Below are 26,179 nucleotides of genomic sequence, written 5' to 3'. Positions count from 1 at the left end.
GGCTTATTGGGATTATTGTATAGAGAGGGGAGGGGGGACAGCGGGTGTGTATTGTAACCAATGTCTTGTATTGTAACCAATGTCTTGTGTCCTGCCTGTCTGTATACTGCTACTGGACGCCCTGAATTTCCCTCGGGATCAATAAAGTATCTATCTATCTATCTATCTATCTATCTATCTGGCTGAACTATTGTCTTTCATGCTTCACCTGTTGGGATGAACACACACCAACATCTCACATGTGCACATGTCACCCCAGGAACATTCAGGTTACACAGGGAAAGTAAAACGTTTCTGTGCTTTCCTCTCACGCTGTCATTGATAGAAAATGTGAACCTGCGTTTCCTATTGTGCACCGAGCTGACCAAAGGCTCTAAAAAGGCTTCCGCCCCCTGTCTTAAATATTTCTTCTACTGAGTAAATTAAAAGAATAGAATTGCCGGGCATGCTTTGTCAGGTTTGAAAAGCTGCTGCTATGACAGCTCAGTGCACGACGCAGCCGAGCAGCAACAACACAAACGTGTTTTGGCTGCCTGAAAGCGTACCAATGCTTTTCATTTTCCTCCTTTTTCATCTTGAAAACAGAAATCCAACATGATGGGGGGGGGGGGGGGGGACACTGTTATTTCTGCTTTCACTATATTTACCCCTCTTTCTCTTTTGATGAGATAACTTCTGAAAGGCACACAGGCGCTCTTCTATTTGGATGTTGTTCTTGGCCTTCACTGATGCAGCTGGGGTCTCAGCGTGGTCATTTCATAAGAGACTGAGAGCTGCTTTTACCTGCTTTTTTTCTCTCTCTACAGTGTGGGATATTTCCTGCAATGTCTTTCATCTTGTATGTTTGGAGAGCTTTATACTTTGTTTCCTTCCTCACTCTCTGTGTCATCTCTGCTGTTACAAAAGAGTAAATAAAACATGGCGGATTAAAGGTTACGTCATTCAGGTGCTTTGTTGGAGAGAACATAATTCACTAGGACTCATCATGCTCTTGTCCTCCCTACAGCTGAACAGAACCCGGCTCCTCCCGTGACGGCTCAGCATCAGGAAGTGGCCATGAACCGCCAGCAGCGATACTTCCGCATTCCTTTCATCCGACCCGCCGACCAGTACAAAGACCCCCAGAACAAAAAGAAGGGCTGGTGGTACGCCCACTTCGACGGACCCTGGATAGCCCGACAGATGGAGCTTCACCCGGACAAACGGCCGATCGTGTTAGTCGCAGGTGAGTCAGCAGTCTTTGATGTTGATCGTGTAAATCAAAGAGAGAGCGTCACTGCGAAGTTTATTGAACTGTGCCTTCATCTTGATTTATTATACAGAGCATGATCTCAATATTCTTTGTTGTATCTATTGTGGTGATGGTTCTGTAATCCTTTACTCCATGGGTCTACAATCTTTTTCACCAGCAATAGCTCATACTGCCAGATATTTTTATTCAGTCTTTAGGACTGATGGAACTGTAACATTTTCTGAGACTGAAATGGTTAAAGTCTCTTGTGAAAATGCAAAAATGCAAAACCCTTTCTCTCGCTTTGTCCACCACTCAGGGAAAGACGATATGGAGATGTGCGAGCTCAGTCTGGAGGAGACGGGTCTGACCAGGAAAAGAGGGGCGGAGATCCTGCCCAGGCAGTTTGAAGAAATCTGGGAACGCTGTGACGGAATCCAGTACCTCAAGAGAGCCATCGAGAACAAGCAGGCCCGGCCCACGCACGCCACCGCCATGCTTCAGAGTCTCCTCAAGTAACGCAGGAACGGAGAGATAAGCCTGTGCGTGTCCTGAAGCGCGACGCCGATACACAGACTCACAAACCTGCACGTTCAGAGGCAGCACTGTGCACCTGCGGTTTGTGCTCCGTATACGACCTTACTGTAGCCACTCGGTGTTTCACTAAGGCATGACCTTTTTCATTTCCTGTATTTTGTTTATTTTGACTTTTTATATCTGGATTTTGGTGTGTTACACCTGTTTGGTTTCTTGAATGTCTGAATCCACCAGGAGGCCTTACACTGCACCACCGAAGTCTTAACTGTTTCCCTTCTAGCTGTTAATATTACACCGATACACTCTGCAACAGGGACAAAGAGTTCGACTTTCAAAGACCACATGAAGGGCTACTTTTAAATACAGGGTCATTTCTGCAGTCGTGCTAAAATTCTTCTGCTCATGAATTCTCTGATTACTATAATGAAATTGATCGAAATCTAACTGAGGACTTAAAGAACTAAAGACGTGTTTTTTTTACACATTTATAAATGTATGAAACTGTCTGTTCTGCTCAGAGTGAAAACAGCATCATCATGTTGTAATGTCGATATTTGAGTAACTTTTTAATGTTTGAACACAAAAAAATATGTTGGATGGCTGTCTTTTTAAGATTCAATTTAACAAACGAGCCACATGATTTGTTACGATCTGTTCCGATTAACCCATCCGTTACTTTCCCGCTGCAGTAAGCCCTCTGTCGCTGTTCAAATCCTCGAAAAAAGTGAACTTGTTTTTTGTATTCGTTACGCAAGAAGGAAATGTAGACGTTTTTATGTTTGCAGTTTTGTGGGTTTGGAGTTCTTTTACAGAAGGCATTGTAATGTGTGTGTGTGTGTGTCTGTGTTCTGTGTGTTCTGTTCATGTAATATTCTAATCAAGCATATGACGTGACAGCCCATGTTTTAGATATGTCACTGGACAACCAGGCAGTCCTTTTATGTAAGCTCTCAATGATTTACCGACAGATACAGTAGCCAACTGTGAGCTATTATTCACTTTTAAACCTTCCCTATTGGATCTGGTTGTTTGTTTGCCTTCACACTTGAATACGGTAGAAAAATAAACATAATGCCTGGATGTTTATGGTTGGGTTTTTTTTAACTACAGATAACCTACAAGGGAGAGATCGTCGAGAGATAATTGTAGTAAAGCCACCTGAGGCAAATGCTCTGTGAGAGGATCTGGCATTTGAAAGATAAACGTAACTAACGAGATTAGATTTGAGATTAATTAAACAATAAAAGACCCACGAAGAGATGTACTGCTGATGTCATCATTGATCTGAGGCACGTCCCCATAGACTGATCGTCTAGATTAACGCAGGCCAAAGAGTTATTTTGGACTATTGGCCTTCAAGTAAAAACCAACAAAAGCACGAGGTAAAAACACACGTCAAAAGTTGTATTTTCGGTGAATATTTAGCTTCATGCGAAAGGCTTGCAATCTATTGAAAACACAGTAACAATAAGTTACCCTAATTCAACAGAAGGAAGATGTAAGCAAATTGCACTTTTAGCCTTTGAATCATCGATAACTGCTTCTTTCATTCATCACAACAGGCTCAAAAAAATCCAACATGACAACCTTAAAGTAGCCAAAAACACACCAAACTTCACAGCTTTGATGCAAAAAAAATACTTTTTATTCTTTGCTTTAAAATGCAAAATGTGTAAAAAAGAAATGAAACATGTTTGGTGGGACGAGGTGTTTCAAATGAGACGATCTGATGGAAATACAGCTCAACATCCAACAATATGTCGTGAGCCACCAGCTCATACATTCATTCTTGTTTTGGGACACAACAGCGGTTCAGAATGGCATTAAAATAAACAACATTTTAAAGTCTAAGCTCAAGATACCACCATGTGTATCGGTTTGTAAATAATAAATACCTCATTGTGAGGAAAGAAGAACCTTTGCCAGCTCTATACAGGAAATGTTCCTATCGTTCAATATATAGAATAAAAGTTAGGTTCCACTGTAAGACAACCTAAGTCCACCTTAGTGTTCATAGCTTTCTGTCTAAAGAGACACTTTCATCACTATGAAGAATTAATCTCAACACTTTAATCACCATTGCACTGCTCTACTCTTGCATGCCTCCGTTTACAGTTAAACAGTCACTTCAGTCTTTGTTCTTGTGCTTTGTCACCCTGGCCTTCGCTCCAAGGTGCCATCAGACATCCGTGACTTCACAACATTCGTTCTCAGGCGCCCTTATGAACCAGCATGTCCTGTATTCATTTGGCCGACGGCAAGTCTAAAGAAAACAGAAGACAGGCAGAGATTGAAAAAAAACAGAAAGTGACCAAATACCATTGTTACTCGAGTCTAGATATATACAGACATGCATTGCATTGGATAAATTACCCACATACTTAAGGACAAATGTGATTTGTTTTGCAGAACCAATAATCAAAGGTTATAAAAAAAATGTCAGACAAGAAAATCACATCAGGGTTAAAATAGGTTTATGTTAAAGCTATGAGATTCGGTTTGACTGAAAAAAAATTAACAAAAGCTGCACACTCATGTTTTACCTCTGTAAACACCATAGATCTGCAAAATATTTAATGAAAGAGTTAATAGATATAACATAAGCAACACTTGTTACATTCAGATGAAATGCACATTCAATGTCTTTCATCGTTTTAGAATTTCTCCAGCTAAATTTCCTTTTTTTTTTACGCTTTTACAAATATCCCAATATCTCCCTCAAACTTTTTGCGACATGATGTTTTGGGGATTTAGTGAGTCAGCGCATTTCTTTGCTCACCTCATTGTGTGGTATACAGTGATGGAAGTCCACCATTTCTGAGACTAACTTTTCAGATCTTGTTGTGTAGAGCTGTCTGGGGATCTGTGGAGACAGAGAGGAGACACTGTTTACTTTGTGCTTCATAAATATCTTATAGAACCATAAGGCACTTCAACCAGTGTGCAGACGCAGTATGAGTTAAAGGAGGAAATATTGCAATACATCATGCCTGCAGCTGCTAATACAGAAGTACAGAAGTGGTTGTTAAAACTATGAGTCCTTGTTAGACTTTGGACAAAGCTTCTTTAAAGTTTTAAAGTAGAAGTCTTTGCAATTAGGGAAGGTATCAGAGGACATTGATCAACATTTAAATACTATTAAAACTACTCTGAAAAGATTTAAACATTCTTTACATAACACTAAAAGATACATCAGTCATGTGGTGCACGACACAGAATTAACGTGAGTAGGATGAGAGAAACACAAACTTTGCTGCAAAGAAAACAGGACAATCATTTGCAGAGAGTTTGTTAGAGTTAATCGTTATGACTGTGGGTAAAGGTCCAGGTTAGTGGTTAAGTAACTTGTCCTATGCAGCACTTTGTACCTCGATACTCAGATGTATATTTTCAATAGTGGCAAAATGTTCCTGTTCAGACTGTTGGGAAGAAGCAGAACTTGAAGAACATGGATATGTGGATACTTGACTTAAGGCACCTTCATCATTCTCAAATACTGGGTTCACCCTCAAAGTATTCTCAAAGGCATAAGGTGAAAGGGTGTTCCTACAATGTAAAGGAGATGAGGTGGTAAATAATAATGCTGACAATACAAATCATCAGAAATCACTAAAACAAAGCAACACCTTGTAAAAATTCAAATGCTGACAGGACTAAAATGTAAAAGGACTCGTACTTACACCAGGGTTAAGGTCTTTTTGGGCTTTATACATTTCTTGTTAATGAATATCAAAAGGCCAATGATGGCACAAACAAGGCAGAGACTTCCCACGAGGCAGGTTACAATAAGCGAAGGCTCTACTGGCATTGACACCATCTCGCTGCAGTGTTCTCCATGGTAGTGCCAGTATTTACCTAAAGGGCATCTGAAAGACATGCAAGGAAAATGACAGCTTAGTTAGAAGAACAAAAAGGCACCCTGTGTAAAAGATGACATTCCCACTTTGATTATGTGAGGCATAGAAGAAATGTTTTTCAAACATCTGGATGACTTCTACCCGACCGTCTGAAGTGTGTTTAAAAGTTACCTTATTTAATCCACATCCACATTAACAACCGATAAAATGTTGCAGCTTTTAAGTTCATTGTTTCCATTCTGTCCCACACAAATAAAAAAGGTTCCTTATAACTAACTATTTGACCTTAAATCTTTAAACACCCTTTTTTTCACAAGTTTAACTGTTAATGATATATTGCCACTTTAGCATGCACTAAATCTCTATATATCTCCCATTTAAATCTGGAGCTAAAATCTTTAATGTCCTTGAACGCATCACCAAAGAACAGATTTCAGTTCATCTCTACTTGTGCTTGTATTCAAAGTGTTAAGATATGGAGTGATTTACAATTTCGGTATAGGTCTACACTTTCACTTGGGAGGAAAAGCCTTTAAAAAGCTGAGCCATCGTTTGCGTCTCTGTAGGTTGGTCAGCATTGGCGTACCTGCAGCTGGCTCCGTGCCCAGGGATTATTTCACACAGGCCTCCATTCAGACAGTAATCTGGCTGCAGAATGCAGGTGCTCTGACAGGGCAGGCCGTCCACGGTGCTGTACCCCGGATCGCACAGACACTCTGCCTCATCAGTCCGACTGTTCACCACGCAGCGTGAAAACTCATTGCAAGCCAGGAACTTACAGGGGTCTGCTTGGTCAGCTGAAAACAACACAGAGGAGAGAGGAGATGAGAAGAGGTGTAGAAAGAAATACAGACCAGGTCGGTGATAGCTAATTAACATTTATGCAGCGTCAACCCGTCTCTCACTCTCTGCATATTCTGAGGAGAAATTAAATGCCGTTTTGATTGAAGTGGACAAGGGTGTCTGCTTTCAGTAAGGTGTGCATAATGAGGTCAAATTCAGCCCAGAAACCCTCCGAGCAAAAAGATGCAGCAGATCAAGCCTTCCACACTCAAAAAAAAAAAAAAAAAGAGTGTTGTGAACAGGCGCTCTGACCTTGCATGAATGAGTATGACAGTGCAAGAACACTTTATCGATTTTTTTTCTCTATAGGCCTACATAAGAAGTCAGCACCCTCACGACAGGGAGACGATTTTCATTCTTATTGTAAAGTTTAATAACAAGAAAAAAAAAGAAAAAAAAAACATTAAAATGTTTCTGTACAACAAGGACATTTCACCTGGCTCAATTTCCAAGGAGCGACTGTCAATCTCGATGTCAAGACGTTTGGATGCTGCACTGCAGAAGTCTTCGAGCACACAGTGAACAGCTTCTGTGACATTGTATGGTACAGGTTTGTCTAATTTCATCCGACTGTTTACCACAACACTCCCATTACGAAAGTTGAGAATTTCCAGGTGCTTAAATCCAGTCAAATTGGATTGTAGATACGGCAGAAGCTGTTGGGAAAGGAGAGTAAGAAAAGGTTAATTTGTGAGGGGCTTGTTTTTGTTCTTTTATCAAAAATGTCAGGAGATGTACCCAAAAAAGGAGGAACCTGGAAAGTAACATGTGAGATCAATTTATCTGATAGGGTTAATGGGGAATCATTTTATTCCTGGAGGCACAACGATTTCAACTCAGATCTTTAGGTTAATGAAACAAAGTTAGAGCCTAGGGTCAGTAAAGATCTGTGTTCTCATGAGAGGAAGAGCAGGGCAGCAGAGATTATTTACTTCCACAATGACAAGACTGAGGTTGTCTTAGCCAGGCTCATTTTGAATTATTCAGGTCAGATTTCACAGTGTGAAAGCTATGAACAGCTCATAATTAAAATTTGAGTCGTGCATGAAATTCTGCTATTAATGCGTTCACTGTGTTATTACATCCAGAACAAAAAAAAAATAGTGTTGGATTCAGAATTATAAGAGTAAGAGCACAGAACACTGAAAGCCTGAAATGCATAATGAAAAGATTTTCCAAACATCAAAGCTTTCTCTTGTCCCAAAGAAAGCTGTTCTATGTCCTGCTGTGTGAAGGCTTTTAGAGTCACTAACCTTTTCCTTCAAATACAATATAGAATTATCATAGGTAATACACTCAATCCTTTTTTTTTTAAAGAAATTAAAAAGTTCAATCCTAATAAAAATCCTTGTGTAATGTTGAAGGCTGAAGCATACAGTAAAGTCAGTAGGCTTTTGTATTGAAGCAACTGCTTCTTACAGAAGAGGATTAGTACCACAGATACCAAACAATGTTGGTTCTGACCTTTTTTTTTTTTAATCCTTTTTTGACTTTAATCCCAGAATTATTTCTCTTCTGTAGCTTCTTCACTGAGCGAAGCAAAAAGATTTTTCGCATGGTTTGTTTATACAAAGAAAAGACATTACAGGAGAAAAACAGGGGAACTGACGTGATTCTCCAGCAGTCTAGCTGGTGAGCTAGCACAGCCTAACACTCCAGTTGCGTGATTTACTTTACTGAAGTTATTCAGCCTAGCTTAGTGGATTAATAGGTGTATCTTCTATCTCTTCGCCTGCGATTCCAGTGGAATTACATGATATGATAAAATGCATTTAGTTTGTTTCTTTTTCAAAGTTCAAAAAAGAGTTTAGTTTGAAAGTGACAAAACATTTTAAGGTTAAAGGTGAAGGACATGTTAAATCATTAAAAGGCCTAAACTTAAGGTTGATCATATGTGTTGTCTTATCTGATGTTTAGCTGAGAGCCTGCAAAAATGTACTGTAACTCTAAATGTTTTCTGCCAAACACCTGGTTGATAAAAACATGATCCTATTAAAAACAAATTAGTCATATTTTAACTCCTTTTTCTTAATTGTCCACAGTGTTTAAAAAAATATTCAAATCCAAACTTTTAGGGCAACTGTGGAACCAATCTATTAACACTATAGACTTAGACTGATGATGGTTGGAGATAGTGAGACTGGAAGGAAGTCAACCAGCTCAAGTAATGGGCCTGCATCAATGTTCATCGATCCAAACTGCTCTCCTTCCAGCCACTTCACGTTCACTGCTGACAGGCCAAACATCAAACAGCCGCAGTGTGAGAGGGAGAGATTACGTTCCTTTAGCTGGCCTGACTGTCGAGCAGGAGATAAGAGGCCTAAGAAGCTCTGCTCTGATCGGGTTACTTCACTTATCACTGGCAGACAGTTTAAAGGGCCCTAGTCCACTATAGCTAATAGTTTCTGCGAAAAGTGGGGAAAACGATTGGATCCAATGTCCTGTACAAATGGGCAACAGCCTGCAGTACAACTTTACAATCCGCTTGCTGGTGGGTCATCCATTTGTCTTAATGTGGAATGTCGAGTATTACATTTACACTGTAGATTAGACACCAGTCTGTAACATATTGCCTTTCTAACAAGGTCAAATCCGAATTCTTTCACAACAAACCTCAGTGCAGTGGACTACCAGACAAATAGCAGAGTTTGCATCCTTTATACACTTGACTTTTGAAAAAGAAATTTAGACAGCACAGCACAAACACAACATAATTTCGGTCTCTGACACAATCACATCGGCTACTCTGAGGTTACACATGTATCTACTGGTTCTTATTAAAATAAAAACAACTAATGGGCCATCCCTTCACTAAAGTAGAAAAAAACAAAACTCACAAAAAGTGTGCTGCAATAAAATAATTTTACAGTTAAAAATGTAGCACATATAATATAATTATTACATCCTCCATGTCCAATTTTATTGGTTGCTTCACAAACCAGTAGGTACAGGAGTAATGGAGGCATGTGGCAAAGGCAAACAGGGGTAACTGCAAGCCACTGAAAGCTAATGGGCCATATATATGAATACATATATATGAAGGACAGCAAATGAAGCCTAAAGAAGCACAAATGGGGTCCCATATCCAGCAAAACATAACATCATGCTCTTTTAAATGGGCTACAGAGAATCTGATGCTTTAAATCAATCAGGCTTGGACGTATTTGACACGTTTGTTACAAAGTGTATCATCACTATCTTTAAAGCCCATTTAAAGGATGATATGTTGACTATTCCAGATGGAATAGTAACAATCAACATTATATGGTAAATACTCACCAGTTCAAACTTCTGACCACATTAGTTTTGCCAGGAAGCTAAATACATTGATTAATGCGGCGCACTGCAGAAACCATGGTTTGAGCAACCATTAAAGCTTGGAGATGGAGTGTTATTTTACTTATGCCTTATATTCTTCAGTAATAAACATATCTACAGGTAATTTGGGTCTATATCCTGTATACACAGAACTATTTGTATTCACTGGTGCAGTGCAGTCATTGGTCATTTCTGTCTGCCATAGAAAATGTCAAGAACTAACATAAGAAAATGTGCTTAAGAAAAAAAAAACAAGCATCAGAGAGAAAACATCAATGCAGTATACTATATATAGAATTCCACATGGGTTTACACTCTTAAATAAAACTAGGCCCACCTGTCTGAGTAACTAAGAGTACTTCTACTTGGACATGCAACAAAAACATTCTGAATTATATTAATGTAAGCCCCCCCCCCCTCCCATTAAGGATGAGCTGCGGGCAACTCTTAGCAAGCCAAATAATAAGCAAGGATAATTATTTCTTTGATGTATTCTAATAAATGCAGGTTTGAACAGACCCGGTCTTTACCTGCTTATTAATGCAGTTTATAAACCTTGACGTTAAGAAAAAACCCAAAGTAACTTATTGCCTTAACTAATGGAACCAATAAAGCATTCTAGCAATGACAACAAGGCCATGCATTGGATTTATACATATGCTTACAATAAAAATACCTGAACTGAACTGTATTCTTTTTTTATTTCATTGTATTATACATCAGGACACACATTATGTATGTCTACAATACCAGATAACCAACACATTGACATTTCTGCCACATACACACAGATGTGATACAACCCTGACTGATGTCGCACTTTGTAACCATGTATAGTACAATGGGTGTTGTCCTGGAACTGACAAGAATCACTTAAAGCTTCCTACCACATTTCACAAATTTCTGAGTCATACAATCACTAAGTCTCATTATTAGGAATACTTTGGGCTAGTTTGCACTCTACCATGTCTAACATTTTTTATCAACTCAAAAAACTTTAAGATTTACAAAGTTATCCTGCTCCAAATTCGTCTAATTATTATTCACACATTATAAGTTTTTCTTTAAGGCTTCAAATATTTACAAAACCCATAGTAAATATTAAAACACACATTTGTGCAATTTGTACACATAGGCTGCGTTTAAACACAGGACACTATTTATCTGTCCACAGGTGATGAAATGCACCTACCAGCATCTCTAACGCTTGCTAGGGTGGAGTTATTCTCATTTGTTGATACTTTTCAAATTTGGTATGTAATGTGTACTTATTTGCTCAACTGTATCTTAGCTGGGAATTTTCTGAAGGATTTTTATCCCAACAGGCTATGTTAGCTGGCAACGAGCATAAATAACAAAGACAAAAAAACACAGTATTAGAGGTACTAGTAGTAGGCAAATCGTTCAACTTGTTTCTGGTCTTTATGCTAAGCTAACTGAAACTTGCTACAGGCCACAGCCACAATATGAATAACAATATTAATACAAAAATGAGTGTCAATAATAAATGCAAAGTGACCTTTCTGTTCATATTTGCATACAAATTTCATTGAAAAGATGCAAGTTGGCACAAACAGACAAATTTGCCAGCGGTGAAAATCAGTTGGCCTACTAGCAAAAATATTTCAACTTATCCTTGCATGAGTGCAAACTAATATAAAAAGACAAACAAGTAACAGAAACAGCCTGAATTCTTGAGATCATGATGAAGTTTAGCAGACAGGCACAAAACAACCACTCAAATGGTCAGATGCTACTTTTAAGCTAAAGTACAGTTGGAACATTAGCTGTTTGCTGTTATTAAAAATAAACAACCAAAATGGTCCAATGGTGAAATTTTGTGAAAATAAAATTTCAAAACTTACTTCAACTTACTGTCTGCCTGGACACTCAACACAAGCTAGACCTGATGTATTATTTGTTTAAAAGGTTTGCATGTTCACCTGTGTTGGTTCAGTCAATTAATAACTACCCTCATCACAGAGAGGCTATGTAGGATTTTAGAACTCAGAACCTTAGAGAACTGCTTTGCAGACATACATTTGTCCCTGACACCCTGAAAGAACCTCCATTTAGCACAATTCAAAAGTTTAAGGCAATACAGGCAAGAGCAAACAAAATTAGAACTACAAGATTCAGTGATGAAATCATTAGAAGATGCAAGAAGGTTAACATTAATGTCTAACGTAAGGAAAAAGCAAAGCTGATGACTAAACGTGAGAATTTAAGCAATGTTAGGTGCTTTCCCATTTTTAGATACTGCATTTTTAGAAAAGGTTAGTCAAGAAAGAAAGGTCATGCACTCTTTGAGGCATTGGAGATGTAATTCCAATATGGAAAAAAAATACCGGTATGGAGGCTAAAGTTGTCTGTCTCCCAAACCCAGATTTACTGGAAGCTCCTGGGTTTTGAGATTTTCTGGACCCAGAGTGCTGTGTCTGAGTAAAACAAAATAATTTGACCATCTTTTTTCATGGTAAAACATTGGTTCCTCTGGAATTTAAGAATTTAAATTGTACATTTTTTATCTTAAAAAAATTAGATATTTGGCCCTTGCTTAAATATTTATAAAACATAACATTTTTATTAAAATATATATTTAGAAAAATATAAAATTCTTATATTTTACCATTAATTTAAATTTTTATGAAGCTGCAGTGAAGACAAGGCTTATTGTAAAAGAGCATCCTCACTTTATCAGGACAAGATTTAGACAAAGCACCAACTTGGTGCGACACTGAAGTGTATTTTTTCTCATTATAACATTATTCAAACCCATGTTTATCAGAATATATTGTGCTAAAGAACACACATTTCAGTTTGAGCGACAAAAACAATATGAGAATGAAACATGCAAAATCATGATATCTAGCACAAAAGCTTGTGTACCTACCAGCTCAAGAAAGGTATTCTCCAGTGATTTATACTCTGGGGAGCTCTTGTTGAATAGGTCGTCAGAAAACATCATGTTAGTCACCCTCAAGCTAAAGAAAACCACTAACTCTTTGGTCTTCTCCACTGTGGTCACCAGAGGTGTGCTAGCTAGTCTCATTGCCGGTGCAGCTGTGGATCCATACGGTCGTTCATCAGACTCCGAGGGGTATCCGCTGCCGCTGTCTTCTTCTGGCGATATGGTCACTTCCACCTCAGTGTCGTTTGGACTTGACAATACATCCTCTTGGGTGTAAGAGATGTCCAGAGGCAGGTCAAATGAGACTGGCGTCACTCCACTGTTCCCCACATCTTCTAGATTGTTTAAGTTCACAGGAAGCAACTCTATGGAAGCTGGCGTCACTCCACTGTTCTCCACATCTTCTAGATTTTTTGAGTTCACAGGAAGCAACTCTATTGAAGCTGGAGTCACTCCACTGTTCCCCACATCTTCTAGATTTTTTGAGTTCACAGGAAGCAACTCTATTGAAGCTGGAGTCACTCCACTGTTCCCCACATCTTCTAGATTTTTTGAGTTCACAGGAAGCAACTCTATTGAAGCTGGAGTCACTCCACTGTTCCCCACATCTTCTAGATTTTTTGAGTTCACAGGAAGCAACTCTATTGAAGCTGGAGTCACTCCACTGTTCCCTACATCCTCTTGATTGTTTGAGTTCAATGGTGGCAATTCTATTGAGGCTGGAGTCACTCCACTATGCCCTCCACTCAACTCGTCCCTGTCCTCAGGGGCTTCACCGCTCTCTGTTGGGGGTTCCAAAGGCACCTCATCTATATCTGGTTCAATGCCTTGGACAGCATGCTCATGATACGATGGTGTAGTGACTGTGGCTGTTGCTTGTATGACAGGTATCTGGGTAACTGTGGGATCTGTAAACTCTGGCAGGACATTGTCTATCTCAGCAGGATTTTCCTCATTGACGACATCAGCAAGCACAGGTACTCCTAAAATAATGATAAAAAAACATATCAGAAAGAGATCTTGTAACCAAACCCTTCATTCATCTATTTGAAGGGAAAAGTTAAATATTTTCAAGGAGTCAGACAACATGAAAAAAGATTGGAAAATAAGGCAGAATTTTAAATGCCTGGGACAGTTTCGTCAAGAGATGAAGTTGAGGAGATTGGGACTGCCACTTCAGTGACAGATATCTGAGTAACTGTAGCAACCGTAGATTCTGGCAATTCATTGGTTTCCTCAGCCGAATGTTCACCATTTTCATGTTCAGCTTGCTCAGGTAAGTCTGAAAAACAATGATAAGGAAAAACACATTTAAAATCTGATTGTTAAACATAAAGCAAAAGGAAGGACGTTATTAGCCTAGCATAGCATAGGATAAAAAAACAGACATTGATATTTAAAACATTTACCGTAGTTGTTTTTATGGTTGCAACAAAACTACTGGCCCAATAGTTTGGTTTGTTTTTGACATTTTCACAAAACTATGCTCAAGAATATTTTATATATTTTAAAACTCAAGTAGAATTATAAATGCCTTGTGTTTGTGTTTGTTCAGGCGACACTGCAGTGTAGACTTCTACGACAGGCATATCAGTAACTGTGGCAGCTGTAGATTCTGGCTGATCATTGGTATCCTCAGCAGAATGCTCTTCATTTGCAGCATTTTCTCTCTCAGGTAAATCTATTAAAAAAAGAAGAAAAGACAAAGAACAACTGGTTTTATAACCAGAAGAGATAATATTAACATAGGTCATTTAACTGTAATATAAAGGCAACTCAGAAAATTGTACTGTTAATACTAAACTTGAGTTTCCCCATCTTCTGGCCTCCGAGTTTAACTTTTTTTTGTTTTAACAAAAGTTAGATAAGAAGTTACTCCTCTCCTGTTACATAGAGCTAAAGAAAGGTACAATTAGCCTAGCAGTACATAAAGACATTAAAAGAAGTCAACTAGCTGGAGCCTAATTTGTTTTCTTCTGCAGCTCCTGCAGAATATTAACCATGTTAGATGCGATTGGATTAGTTCACATAAAAATAAGGAATAAAAAAAAATTCTGTTCCTATTTTTTATCTTTCCATCTCAGTGATGTTCCAAGATAACGACTGGCTGTGCCAGTTACACAACTAATTGCCCTTCATTGAGTCAACTTTCCCTTTTGACATCACAGTAAGGTGAGCAATAGAGGTACTTGTAGGTGAATGATTTAACTTTGGATGCACCAGACCTCTTTTCCCTTGTTAGGGAGGATTAATCTTCTTAGCTAACTCTATCAAAAAAGAAAAAACAAGATAAAGTATGTCCTGAAATCATTTAAGGTTCTTATTATAATCTGATGCCTTACTTTCTGACTGTTTTGGTTTAAGCCGCTTCAACTCATGCTATAAGACTTCCTGACGTTCCTTATTTGAACTTGACGAAGACTGCAACTACTTATTTAATTACAAACTTCATTGACACAGAGCACCATTTTATACACATTTCCCCCAAATTCATTTTGGGCAGCTTCACAAATCTTTTATACTTTTGGAATTCTAAGTAGAATTGTCAATGCCTTGTAATGTTTGACCAGGAGATGATGTGGTGTACACTGGGACTGTGACTTCTATGACAGACATCTCAGTAACTGTGGGATCTGTAAACTCTGGCAGGTAATTGGAGACATCAGCAGGATTTTCCTCATTGACCCCGTGATCCAGTGCAGGAACACCTAAAGGAAACACAATAGCAAAGTGATAAATCAGTGGCCGTTGGGCCTAAATGTTAACCCCTTGGCACACAATTTCTTTCTTTTTTTCCTTCTGTATGGTTAGGTTCACTCATTTGCAAACTGCAGATAAGATGATTGATTGAAACCCTGGATGCTGGGGGCGTCAGTTGCTCAGTCTGCAGGGAAGCAGATGGTCACAGGTTCAGACCAAAATATGGAAGTTGGTCAGGTAGCTGCAGAGGTGCCAGGGTACTTCTCGGGTACTGCAGAGGTGCCCGTGAGCAAGGCACAGAATCCCCAGCAGCTCTCGGTGTAGCAGCCCTACTCTGACATCTCTCCACTAATGCCTGTCCACAGGTCCTGGTTGTGCATGTATTTAGGCTAAGTGTGTGAGAAGCATGTCTCTAAATAACACAGTATAAAACCAGAATTTTCCTTAGTGATAAACAAAGTATGTAAAATAGGAACTTAAAATTGTATTTAAAAAATTGTTAGGTTTATTGCTAAAGACTTAAAGTGATTAGCATTGTTCAGCAGAAAAAAATGTGGAGAAATAGGATAACCTTGAACCATGGCCATGCCATCTCAAGAGGACGCTAGTTAATTGATGTCTCAACCAAATAACTTCACGTTTTAACATGACTGTATTGTGAGCATTGGTGCTCGTAGGTGTTTGATTGAACTGTGGATGCTCAAGGCTAGCTTTCATTACGTTGCCTCAACTTGGAGCCTCTTCATGGAGAGAAAAAAAAAATCAAACCACTAGGTCTAATTGCAACTGCCTTTTCTAGTTGCAAAGGTGAAAAAAGAAAAAGTAGGTGTCAGAAAAGAAGAATAGGTCCCTCTTTATATGGACAGCCTTGGGTACATAGCTTACTCATTATCCAGTAACTGAAGAAATTAAAATTCAAAGTTTGATCCAGAAAAAGTCCCATCAATGTATGAGACTTTCTTACTTTTCATAAATCCTTTCCATATATTTACATCACTATCCATCTTACCAATCATGATTAAAATTCAATCAGTCAATGGTGATTGTTACCTCACTGCCCTTTTATTCTTCCCTCTTCCTTCTATAAAATGCCTTTCTGTTTGTTTTGTATTTTCCTGATTTAATCCAATTACTTTTAGATAATTAGTAATCTCATATTTGTGTTTGCATAATTCTCTTAAGTAGCCTAAAATCTCCTTTTTCTTCATCTTTTCCAGATTAGAATATTTTTTTTCTGTAGATTGCGTCCGTTAGTTGTACATGCTCATGAGCTCATCCTGCTTGAGCTCTCCCAACAACATTTAGATAAACCCCAGTGTGATGGCAAGATGTGGGTTCAGTTGTTACCTATTTTCAGCTGTTCCTCAGGTTCAGCCTCACCCCCATCATCAAGTTTGTTTTCTGGTGTTGCGATGCCACTCGGTTCCTCTGCACTATCTTCTGTGGATTCCTCTACAGAAGCCATTAGAGTCTCTTCAGCCGCAGGTGTCGTTTCAGGGACAATGTTTGGGATGAAAGGCACAAAGGTATATGTTTCTGGTTCACTTGTAAAAGCACCCGAGTAGTTTTCTATCGCTGCCACAGTGGGGAGGAAACTTTGACTATTGTCCTCTGTGGGCGCTGGTGTGTTGTAGTCTCCCGATACAGCACTGTCAATAGGATTAATGCCAAGCTCTGCAACTGGATAAACTGTTGTAACTGGAAAGAGATTTAAAAGATGAATACGGCTTTAAAATGTTATTCTTAGCACCAACAAGTTTAATTAATTGAAATGTGAGTATACGATGCTTACCAGCCTCAAAGCTGAGTGTCCTTATGTCCAGTGGAAGTGACGGTTCCTCTCTTAAGGCCCTCACTATGATGAACTTCAATTTAGGAGCATTAACGTCCTCATCTATGTCTGGCTCCTCAAAAATGTCAGCATCATCAGTGAGCTCCGTGTCTCCATTAAAGACTACCCGCACAGTCACATCATCGGAGCTGATCAACAACACAACAAATCATGTCAGAACCCATCAAAACAAACAGGCCTAACTTGAAATGCATGTCTGGGGAGCCAGAAATATCTGAGTCATGTCCCAAATGAAGACAGTTGGTACAATTACAGATATTATGGTAATAAGATTATGGTAATAATGAAAACCACTTAGGGGGAAAAGTACAAGAAATGTATGTATTTCTTATATTATTAACTGGAATGTTTTGTCAAAACTCATCATCATCAACAAGCATTATTTTAAGGCTAACCCTCCTAGATCTTAGTTCAACCCACCGAAACCCCAGAACTTGAATCTCTTTGAATCCTGGAACTCTTTCAAAGACACGAAGCATCTAAATAGAAGAAGAAGAGAGTCAGAGTTTAATTGCACTCAAAGAAGCATATTCTCTCTAATCCTTTCAATTTGAAGTGTTGGGTGAAAATATTCAATATGTGAAAATATGAGGTTTTAAATGTTAGGAACTGCATACATTCTTACTTCTGCCTTTGTTTGTTAATCAAGCTAAACAGTAAGTCCACCCAACCCCTCACCATAGTGTGGGGTGTGGAAGTGGAAAATTGGAATTTAGTTTTTATTTTTAAGTTAAGGTAAGATAACTTTATTGGTAACCATATTTGGTTTTCTGGGAGTGAATCTGCCTCCTTTTACACACAAACAACACGACCAGACAAAACATAATAAGGTGACAAAAGTGCTCAATACAAAAGAGAAAACCCCTCAGTAAAAAACAAGTTAAAGTAACCCGCCATAGGAATAAGAAAAATAAGAAACATAAGATGATACCATCAATCAAGTAAAGTAAAAGCAAGATAAGAATAAGAATTTGCCAATGATCAATAAAACATGGTGAGTAAAAGCAAGAGCCATGAGTAAAAACAAAATAAAGAAAATAAAGATGATTATTATTTTATGGCCTTTTTAAGAGGACAGCTGAGAGGGGAGGAATGATGCGCAGGAAAGGAGCCTCAGGTCGAACATGCACGTGAGATGCCCTCGAGGACTATAGCCTCTGTACATGGGGCGTGAATCAAGTGCTTGGCCATTGGTGCCCCTGCACTCTAGAATTATATAGAAAGGAAAAGTCAAACTCCTGCAGCAGAAGTCATTGTTAAGAGCTGTGGCCAAAGTCTTCGTGAATGCTTCTAAGTGGGAGATAATCTATATGATTAGGTCTTACTATTTCAGGCTTGTGGTCATTAACTTAAGTCCCTTTTCTGACAACCTAAAGCTGTTAAATCAATCAGGGTGAGTTCTTATTCCTAACAATACAACCCTATAGAAGCTGGCACTCTTTGTAAAATGTCTTGCATAATGACGAACTCCTGCTGCGAGAAACAACTGCCAAGCTTAAAGGCAAGACTACAGGCAGAGAGGGACATTATGTTTGAAAAGAGGTTAAAGATTAGTGACAAAGGAGCTATTGAAATGTAGACTATTTCAAATGACAGAATTGGAAATCATTGTCATTTAAATATCTGTACACTTAGATTAGGTTTGAAGTTTGAACTGGGCATGAGAAGAATTCAACAATTCATTCTTAACGAGCGCTGTGGGTGATTACTGTTGGCAACAGGTGTTGAGTGTCAACCACAGTTGTCTATTTTCAGCTGCAGTTCAGGACAGACTGCCAATGATCTATTTGTTTCAGTGGCCAGTGTTGCGAGGAGATTTCAAGCCTGGTATTTATAAAATTAGCAAACACTTCGGCGCTATACTTTAGCCATCTCAGATAATGTTGCATGAAATCAAAAATGGATCTGACATACCTTCACAGTGTTAAGAAACAGCAACCCCCATTTTCTAAATTTTTGTTTTCACTCAGACTTTTGCGGCTGCTCAAAACGATTAACATTTTAGTACAATTCCAGGCCAAGCTTAAAAATATTTAATTTAGCCATTTGCTCCAGGTTTGTTTACCCACACTTAGCTTTTACCTTGTCTGTGAGCTCTCGCGTGATTTCACTGGTATGTAGAGCCTCTGGGTCACTCAGCACATCGTTGTATGCCGGGTCAACGACTGTGACACTGAACTCCACAATGTACTCAAAATTCTCTTTTTTCAAGTCTTCTTGTATCTGGCGAAGCAAATCAAATGTGCACTATTGTCAAACCAGCACAACTTTCTTTAATGAAATAAATATGGAGAACAATAATATATGATTAGGACGGTTTTTAGGGTATCTTACCACTTCAGCCTCAGTTGGTAGCAGAAGCAGATGGGGTGTCCATGTGCCTGTGACAACGGGAAGTCAGCTGTTTATGTATGTTTTTATTATTGTGAAACAGTCTTAGCTGTTAAGCTCAGCATATTAGTTTGACTGAATGGTGCTGATGAATAAGTGTCAAACTCACATTCACTGTTTGGATCTGGAGTTCCAGTGTCAACTCTGGGAATAATAGAGCACAACAGTTCACTTTTGCAGCATCATGAGGTCATCAATATACATGTATTTAAAATATGTTATTTTCTAATATCTCATATACTGCATATGTAGTGTATTATTATTACAGTGCAAAAGTTTAAGGTGTTGGACACATCTTTTAAACATTTCGGTGCAAAGGTGTATTTGAAAAAAATACCAGCAAACACAGAGTCTCACATTAAACACAACATTTAAGAAACAGAGTTTGACATACCCCTCAATTTCAGCTGTCATGGCAACTCTCTGAAAATGAGAAACACAATATTAACTGTAACAGATTGGCGATAAACAGCTCTGCTGTTTGACCAGTGTTCAAATGGACTTGACAGCAAGGTTTGTTTTTTTTTGGTGCCAGACTCACCCTGGCCACCATATCAATATGCTCCTGAGCGCTGCTGAAGTTCTTTGCCAGGTCATCCATGCAGAGGTTTTCATGCTGGCAGGTGTAAACCCAGGATCTGTACTCTTCTGAGTCAGGGACTCGGTCAAAGAAGATCCGAAATGCTTCCCAAATCGCCTCCTGACAAACTGAAAAAATAATACATTAAATTGCAAACATTTAACACAGAAAATGTTAGAAGAATATACATCATGACTAACAGATACAGTATGTATGCATGGATATATAATGCTTTGTTTAAAAAAACACAGAAAAGAAGAGATATCAAACAGCTGAAGATAAAGATTATTACTTGTTTAGATCTTAAGACATCTCTGCATGTGGCCAGTTTGCAGTGATTTATCTAAGATAAGATAAGCTTCTTATTCCTCTCTGAGACATGCAGCTTCACATGTGAACACACAGAAGTATAAAATCTCAAAATGCTACAATAAATTACAAAACACATTCAACTTCATGCGATTGAGACAGCAGAATGAGGTTTCAGTAAATGTTAAACTGCTTATTTAAGTTGTAGCATGTCATTTTTGTGAATATTAAAAACATGAGCACAAAGACTGCCGGAAGCCACAGTTATATGGGCCTCTGTGGTCGAGACAAGCACCATATTGTCCAATATTGAGATGCCTGTGGGAAATGTATTCTCTGACAAACTCATTTGTGGAGCGATGCGATTACCTCCAACACACCAAATTAATCTGCCTCCTTTTAAAGTCATAAGCCACAGCAGGTGTAGTGGAACAATTGGAATTACTGCGCTATTATAAGAGCCAGAGTGGAAATCTTTCCCTCTGAAATTCATCGTCAATCCATCCCTCATGGACAAAAGATATTTGCATACAACTTGATTAAATGAAGTGCCACTGAATCTGTAAAACAGCTTCAGTGCATCATTTAGCAGAATCATGTCAACGTCTCCGGGTCTTAAACGAAGATCTTCAATTTAAAGCAACATGAATGTGTGTAATCCATAATTGATAAGGTTAGAGAATCACACATTTTGTTTTGAGAATTGATCTATCCCTTTATTCTCTCTGCAAAAATGTACACCTGCAAACACATCAGAGCGGACAGTTACTTATCAAACTAAAGAAATCGGTTTGGCTAAATGTTTTATTCCCATTTGGCACACAGAATAGCTTCTTCATTTCACTCTGAGATGTTCAATAACAAATGATTAAAAAGATAAATGTATATATGTACAGTTTAACGTAACTCTGAAGAGTAGAATTCCTTTTACCTCTGAGTTTGTAGTAGGTCCAATGGCTGCTGATGACTTCTTTCATGGTCTCCTGAGGACACACTTTGACACCTGTATGGAAGATCGTTGACCTTTTCGTCCGATGTCTGCCCGGCTCTGCTCTGACATTTGTGGTGTGTTTGATTGGTCTGGAGGTTTCTAGAAAGTGCCGGTACTTCACATCCCTGAGTCCAGAAAAGTCTTTGTCATGAAGATCTGAAAGAGGAGTCAGTGGGGTTAGATAATATTTCTTTTTTTCTATAAAGTCGTTGTTCATTTATTACATCTTGCTTTATGGAGGAAAACAGAAGGATCTCTATTGTAGTCTTTGCTGGAAACAAAGTACACACCTACTGAATAAAAGGCAAATCAATGTGTTTTTAAAGAGGCTTCTTTATGATTTTAAACACAAGTTTGTCTCACTATATAAATTCAGACCTCATTTCTTACCCAATTTTCAAGTGGACTAACAGAATCTGTGTTTGACACTTGTTTTTTTGCAAATTAATTTCTTACATTTAAAAATATAATTACGAAACAGTTATTGATCTCTGACAAACCAAAGCATATACAACTCGTGTAACTAACTGATTGTCCACAACAGGTGTAATCTGGAGTATGACTTGTGTTAAAAATCCACTATTGTGGCTGTATTTGCATAAATGTAGCATATGAACCTTTTCTCAGCACTTTAGCTTGTAAATACATTCTTTGCGCATGTATTTCCTAAGACAGTTGTGTGGAAAAGTATTGAGTCCATAAAACTGGTCAATCTAAGCCTATGCATAGTTGCAATGAACCTACAGTACAAGCAATGTTTAAATCCCAAAGTATTTGAAATGCATGTTTCCAAGTTAGAGTATGTGCAGGAGATTGTGTTAATCGAAAAAGTTATACATCTGCATTCTTTCAATTTACTGAAAACAAGATCTGTCATAAGCACAATTCAAATTTGACAGTCAATTTAAGTTTATGACCAGTTGTAATGAGACTGTTCACTTGCCTCTATTTGTTTTCTATGTTAGTTTATTGTTTTGCACCAAAAACAAAGACAAGTCCATTGTAAACCTATACGGCTTTAACCCAGATTCTTTTTTAGTAATGTAAGAGAGATTCTGGGAGACTTCAAGAATTCAATAGTATGACTTGAGACTATTTTAAAGGTTCATTGAGTTATTTGAGCCTTTGGTTAGGGTTAGGTCATTGTGGTGTGAAAATGTCTTAGGGTGCTACTTTGTGAAAGATATATTGAATGCTGTGAAAGTGCATAGATGTGTTGAAAGAGTAAATGAGTAACAGTCTCTTCTCTCTCAGGAATGGTCTATGAGATACCCTTGGGCGACCTGCATCATTGAAGCTGCTCAGTGGCAAACAGTGTAAGGATGTGTTCATACAATGGATTGTCTGGATGCTGCAGAAATACACGCAGACCAAATTCAGCTGTAAAGTTCTCTGCACGCATGACAAACCATGAAGAGATTGAAATCAGTTACAGCTGACAAAAATGATCAAGTCACATCTAATTATTCTTGAAGAAACTTGGACAGAGACAAATTTCCCCAGATTATATAACTGGAAGACTGCACACATCCTGAGTAAAAGAGCCTTAATTTTCTGATTACCGTAGTAAAGAAAACAACCTCAGCCGCCCTTGTGAGGCTTTACTGGAAGGTAATTCCTCGCCATTACCCAAGCCAGTGTGCCCGTGAACACTCTCCCTATTGAATAAAGCTGTTTAAGAACAAAGGAACTAATTGTGATGCCAGGTGGCAAACCTCAGAGGACTTTATAAGACAATAAGCCAGGATTTATGAGCCTCAAAATACAGACTTGAGGTCATTGTACCCAAATGACAATCAGTGCCCTTTCTGGATTAAGAATCACAATGACGGTTAGAGCAGAAGAAAAGGAAAGCATGAATGTAGATTATCTAAGATCAGTTAAACCAACATCAGACTCTGAACTTTTAACCAGATATGCTGCATTTCTGTAAAGATAAATTAACAGTATGGATTCTACTGTATCTTTATGACAGAAGTAAACGATGTTAGAACATTACGAGTCCAGGGACTGTGTATTTATATTTTCTATGTAAGTGAAAGTGGAGTTTTTGCTTGTTATTTTCATAATATGTTTTAAATTAATCAATAGATATTGCAAAATTTATCCACAGTTAGACTGGGCATTAGATGTAATTCATGTAATTCATATAATTGTGATAAGATCAGCCTGTTTCCTGTAAGGCTGGTTTCCCCATTTAGCCTAAAATTTCCCTGAGGCCTAGATTTTTTTTGTTTGTATTAACTTAATTTTCCAAATTATACACAAGACGTTTAAACTAGTTGCGTTTGGGCAACTCTGTTTAAAACGCATACATAAATCATTGAAGATTACAGAATTTTTACAGTGGCCAGCAAGGGCAAACAAATAGCTACTTCAGTGGCCCAAAAGATTTCTCAAGTTCTGCTAATTCATTAACACAAAACAAATGCATCAAGTAAAACATGCTGCAAATTAAAACATAATGCTGGAGAACCAAATATATCAATAGTAAATTACCGTAAATTCCGTACTCTTGAGGCACCTGGATATAAGCCGCACCGGCTAAAAATAAGTAAATAAATGTATTTGTACATATATAAGCCGCACTTGATTATAAGCCGCAGGTGTCCACGCTATAACAAGAGCTATTTACACAGACGTAGGCTACCGGTAACATCCGCAAATACTGTAGCGTCCGTACGGACGTTAAAGGACGACGAGAGCGTTCAAATAATAACTTTTAATAACCCGATCACTGTCGGCCGTGACCACGCCGTTTACAGCAGAGAGCAACACATAACTTGTCGTAACAATCCAACTCTCTCCCCCAGCGTTCTCTCATACAGCCACTCAACACGTTCTCGCTGGTGCATTCACTGACTCTCCACACAATCGGAATTATGAACACATTATCAACTACTGACTTTACAACATGAACCGCTACAATACGAAGCCTAGCCGACGGTGTCTGTAACACGGCTGATGAAAAAGATGACCGTAATATACAAGAAAAAGTCCATCCATTCACTGCCTCAGAATGACTTCATTACTCACTTCCTCAGTCTCTGTTGTCGCTGTCAGTGTCATCTTAACGTCCATCATGAGGGTGCGTGCATGAAGCGCAAAAGGACTGATATTAAGATCCGACGTGACGAAGTCAAATGTTTTTGCGGCAGAAGCTCATTGTCCCCCATAAAAAATCCATGCATTAGCCGCACCGGAGTAGAAGCCGCAGTGCTCGAAGTGTGAGAAAAAAGTAGCGGCTTATAGTCCGGAATATACGGTATACACTTAAAGATGCAAAGTGTAGAGCATGAACTCAGAAAAAACTGCACATAGGCATCTAGGCCTTCAGTGAAAGCACAACGTGGAACTGGTTTTTGGTAAAGCATGGAAAAAATGCTTTATGAGGGAGATTTGGGTTTCTCATGAGGACAAGTTAAAAACTACCTGCAGGTACAATCAAGGGCAGCCCGGGACAGCTACACCACCCCTTGAAGCAGAGGTCAGTTTGAGGACAAGGAATACTGGAGGAAAGTGTTTCTCTTCTCTTTGCAGCCCAAGTCTGACCCAGCCGTACCTCAGACCTCCAGAGGTGGGCACTGACCGATGCCCAACAAACCTGACACTCCTTCCCTGTCCATCCATGTCCTTGTGCCACTATAAATCTCTGGTTACTGACAAAGTGTTACATTGAATACAGTCCCTTTAACCAAATTACACCATCATCATTCTAATCACATAGAAACATAGAGCATAGAAACAGTCAGCTTCAACAGATTCCACCAGTTTGTTGTGTTATGGTTAGTAAAATTGTACATTTTTCAGTGCCTGTCCTCTCTCTCTACGGCCAGTAAAAAAAATGGTGTAACCTCCTCAGTTATCTAACTTCCTTTGTGATGACTAAATATGCAACATTTTTCTGAGGCCTTTCTATGTTTGTGTTGTTTTGACTTACTAGTATTTTGAATTTGTAGTTTTCATTGATTTATTACAGCATTCAGCAGTGATTTTTCCTTTGGACATGTATTTGTTTGAAGTACTTTTTTGCCATTTGTCCAAAGTAGGTTCAACAATTGACACTTTGATCTTTCATAAGCTATCAGTCTTCATTAGCTAGCCAAACAACTAGTCATGTGATATGGTCAAAACAAAATCCACAGTGGGTGGCTAAACAGTGGTTCAGAAAAGCCAAACACTGGAGATGATGGCTACTAGAAGGAACCGTATCTCGTCAGAAACTCTCCTTAAGAACATCTGCAGTAACGCCATGACAGCAAGAAAACAGTAGTAATGTTAACCTAAAAAATAAATTAAAAAAATAAAGTTACAGTGACATAGGTCTTCCTTTCATGAGAACTGACCAGAAAACAAACTGCATGCTTTTCCGTAGTCAGTGAATGTGTCAGGTGGGACATAAATGCAGAATAACAAATTGAATGTATTGAGGCTTGATTTTTCTTTGTCCTGCAAGTGATTAGTTTAGTCTGGATCAGTGAATCTCTAATCTAATTAGCTCGGTAGCCAATCAGGATATTAATAAACGTTTTGCAGGAGAGCAAGAACTTTAATGTAAATTATTTGAAATACATTTTGTTGTTTTTGCATTCGAAAAAGCATCAACATATGTTTAGAATGAATAGCAAATCAATACTTTCTTAAAGGTTTTGGAGCATG

General features: G+C 38.5%; 2 protein-coding genes across 8 annotated transcripts in view; one reads left to right on the top strand and one right to left on the bottom strand.

The window, feature by feature from the left end:
• myo6b (myosin VIb) overlaps positions 1-2,848 on the top strand; it is a 34,124-nt gene extending 31,276 nt beyond the window's left edge. For all 3 annotated transcript variants that reach the window (XM_079370146.1, XM_079370145.1, XM_079370147.1), the window contains 2 exons: positions 1,007-1,225; positions 1,551-2,848. In XM_079370146.1, the coding sequence (XP_079226272.1) occupies positions 1,007-1,225; positions 1,551-1,750 (419 nt within the window). In that variant the 3' untranslated portion in view covers positions 1,751-2,848. The remainder of the gene's footprint in view (positions 1-1,006; positions 1,226-1,550) is intronic.
• A 557-nt stretch (positions 2,849-3,405) lies between these two features.
• Positions 3,406-26,179, bottom strand: part of impg1b (interphotoreceptor matrix proteoglycan 1b) — a 38,006-nt gene continuing 15,232 nt past the window's right edge. For 2 of the 5 annotated variants that reach the window (XM_079369554.1, XM_079369551.1), the window contains 20 exons: positions 21,461-21,676; positions 20,182-20,348; positions 20,035-20,063; positions 19,750-19,784; positions 19,584-19,630; positions 19,332-19,472; positions 17,670-17,728; positions 17,190-17,377; positions 16,745-17,095; positions 15,250-15,405; positions 14,232-14,378; positions 13,824-13,979; positions 12,680-13,680; positions 12,135-12,224; positions 6,905-7,124; positions 6,212-6,422; positions 5,449-5,634; positions 5,137-5,314; positions 4,548-4,631; positions 3,406-4,031 (listed from right to left, as the gene is read on the bottom strand). In XM_079369554.1, the coding sequence (XP_079225680.1) occupies positions 3,948-4,031; positions 4,548-4,631; positions 5,137-5,314; positions 5,449-5,634; positions 6,212-6,422; positions 6,905-7,124; positions 12,135-12,224; positions 12,680-13,680; positions 13,824-13,979; positions 14,232-14,378; positions 15,250-15,405; positions 16,745-17,095; positions 17,190-17,377; positions 17,670-17,728; positions 19,332-19,472; positions 19,584-19,630; positions 19,750-19,784; positions 20,035-20,063; positions 20,182-20,348; positions 21,461-21,506 (3,576 nt within the window). In that variant the 5' untranslated portion in view covers positions 21,507-21,676 and the 3' untranslated portion in view covers positions 3,406-3,947. The remainder of the gene's footprint in view (positions 4,032-4,547; positions 4,632-5,136; positions 5,315-5,448; positions 5,635-6,211; positions 6,423-6,904; positions 7,125-12,134; positions 12,225-12,679; positions 13,681-13,823; positions 13,980-14,231; positions 14,379-15,249; positions 15,406-16,744; positions 17,096-17,189; positions 17,378-17,669; positions 17,729-19,331; positions 19,473-19,583; positions 19,631-19,749; positions 19,785-20,034; positions 20,064-20,181; positions 20,349-21,460; positions 21,677-26,179) is intronic. The other 3 variants (XR_013781315.1, XM_079369553.1, XM_079369552.1) reach the window with 3 other exon arrangements.

The sequence above is a fragment of the Symphodus melops genome (assembly GCF_947650265.1).
Source record: "Symphodus melops genome assembly, chromosome: 19".
In the NCBI taxonomy this organism is placed as follows: domain Eukaryota; kingdom Metazoa; phylum Chordata; class Actinopteri; order Labriformes; family Labridae; genus Symphodus; species Symphodus melops.
Note: the sequence above shows the minus strand (reverse complement) of the source record. Positions and strands in the feature narration are given on the sequence as shown.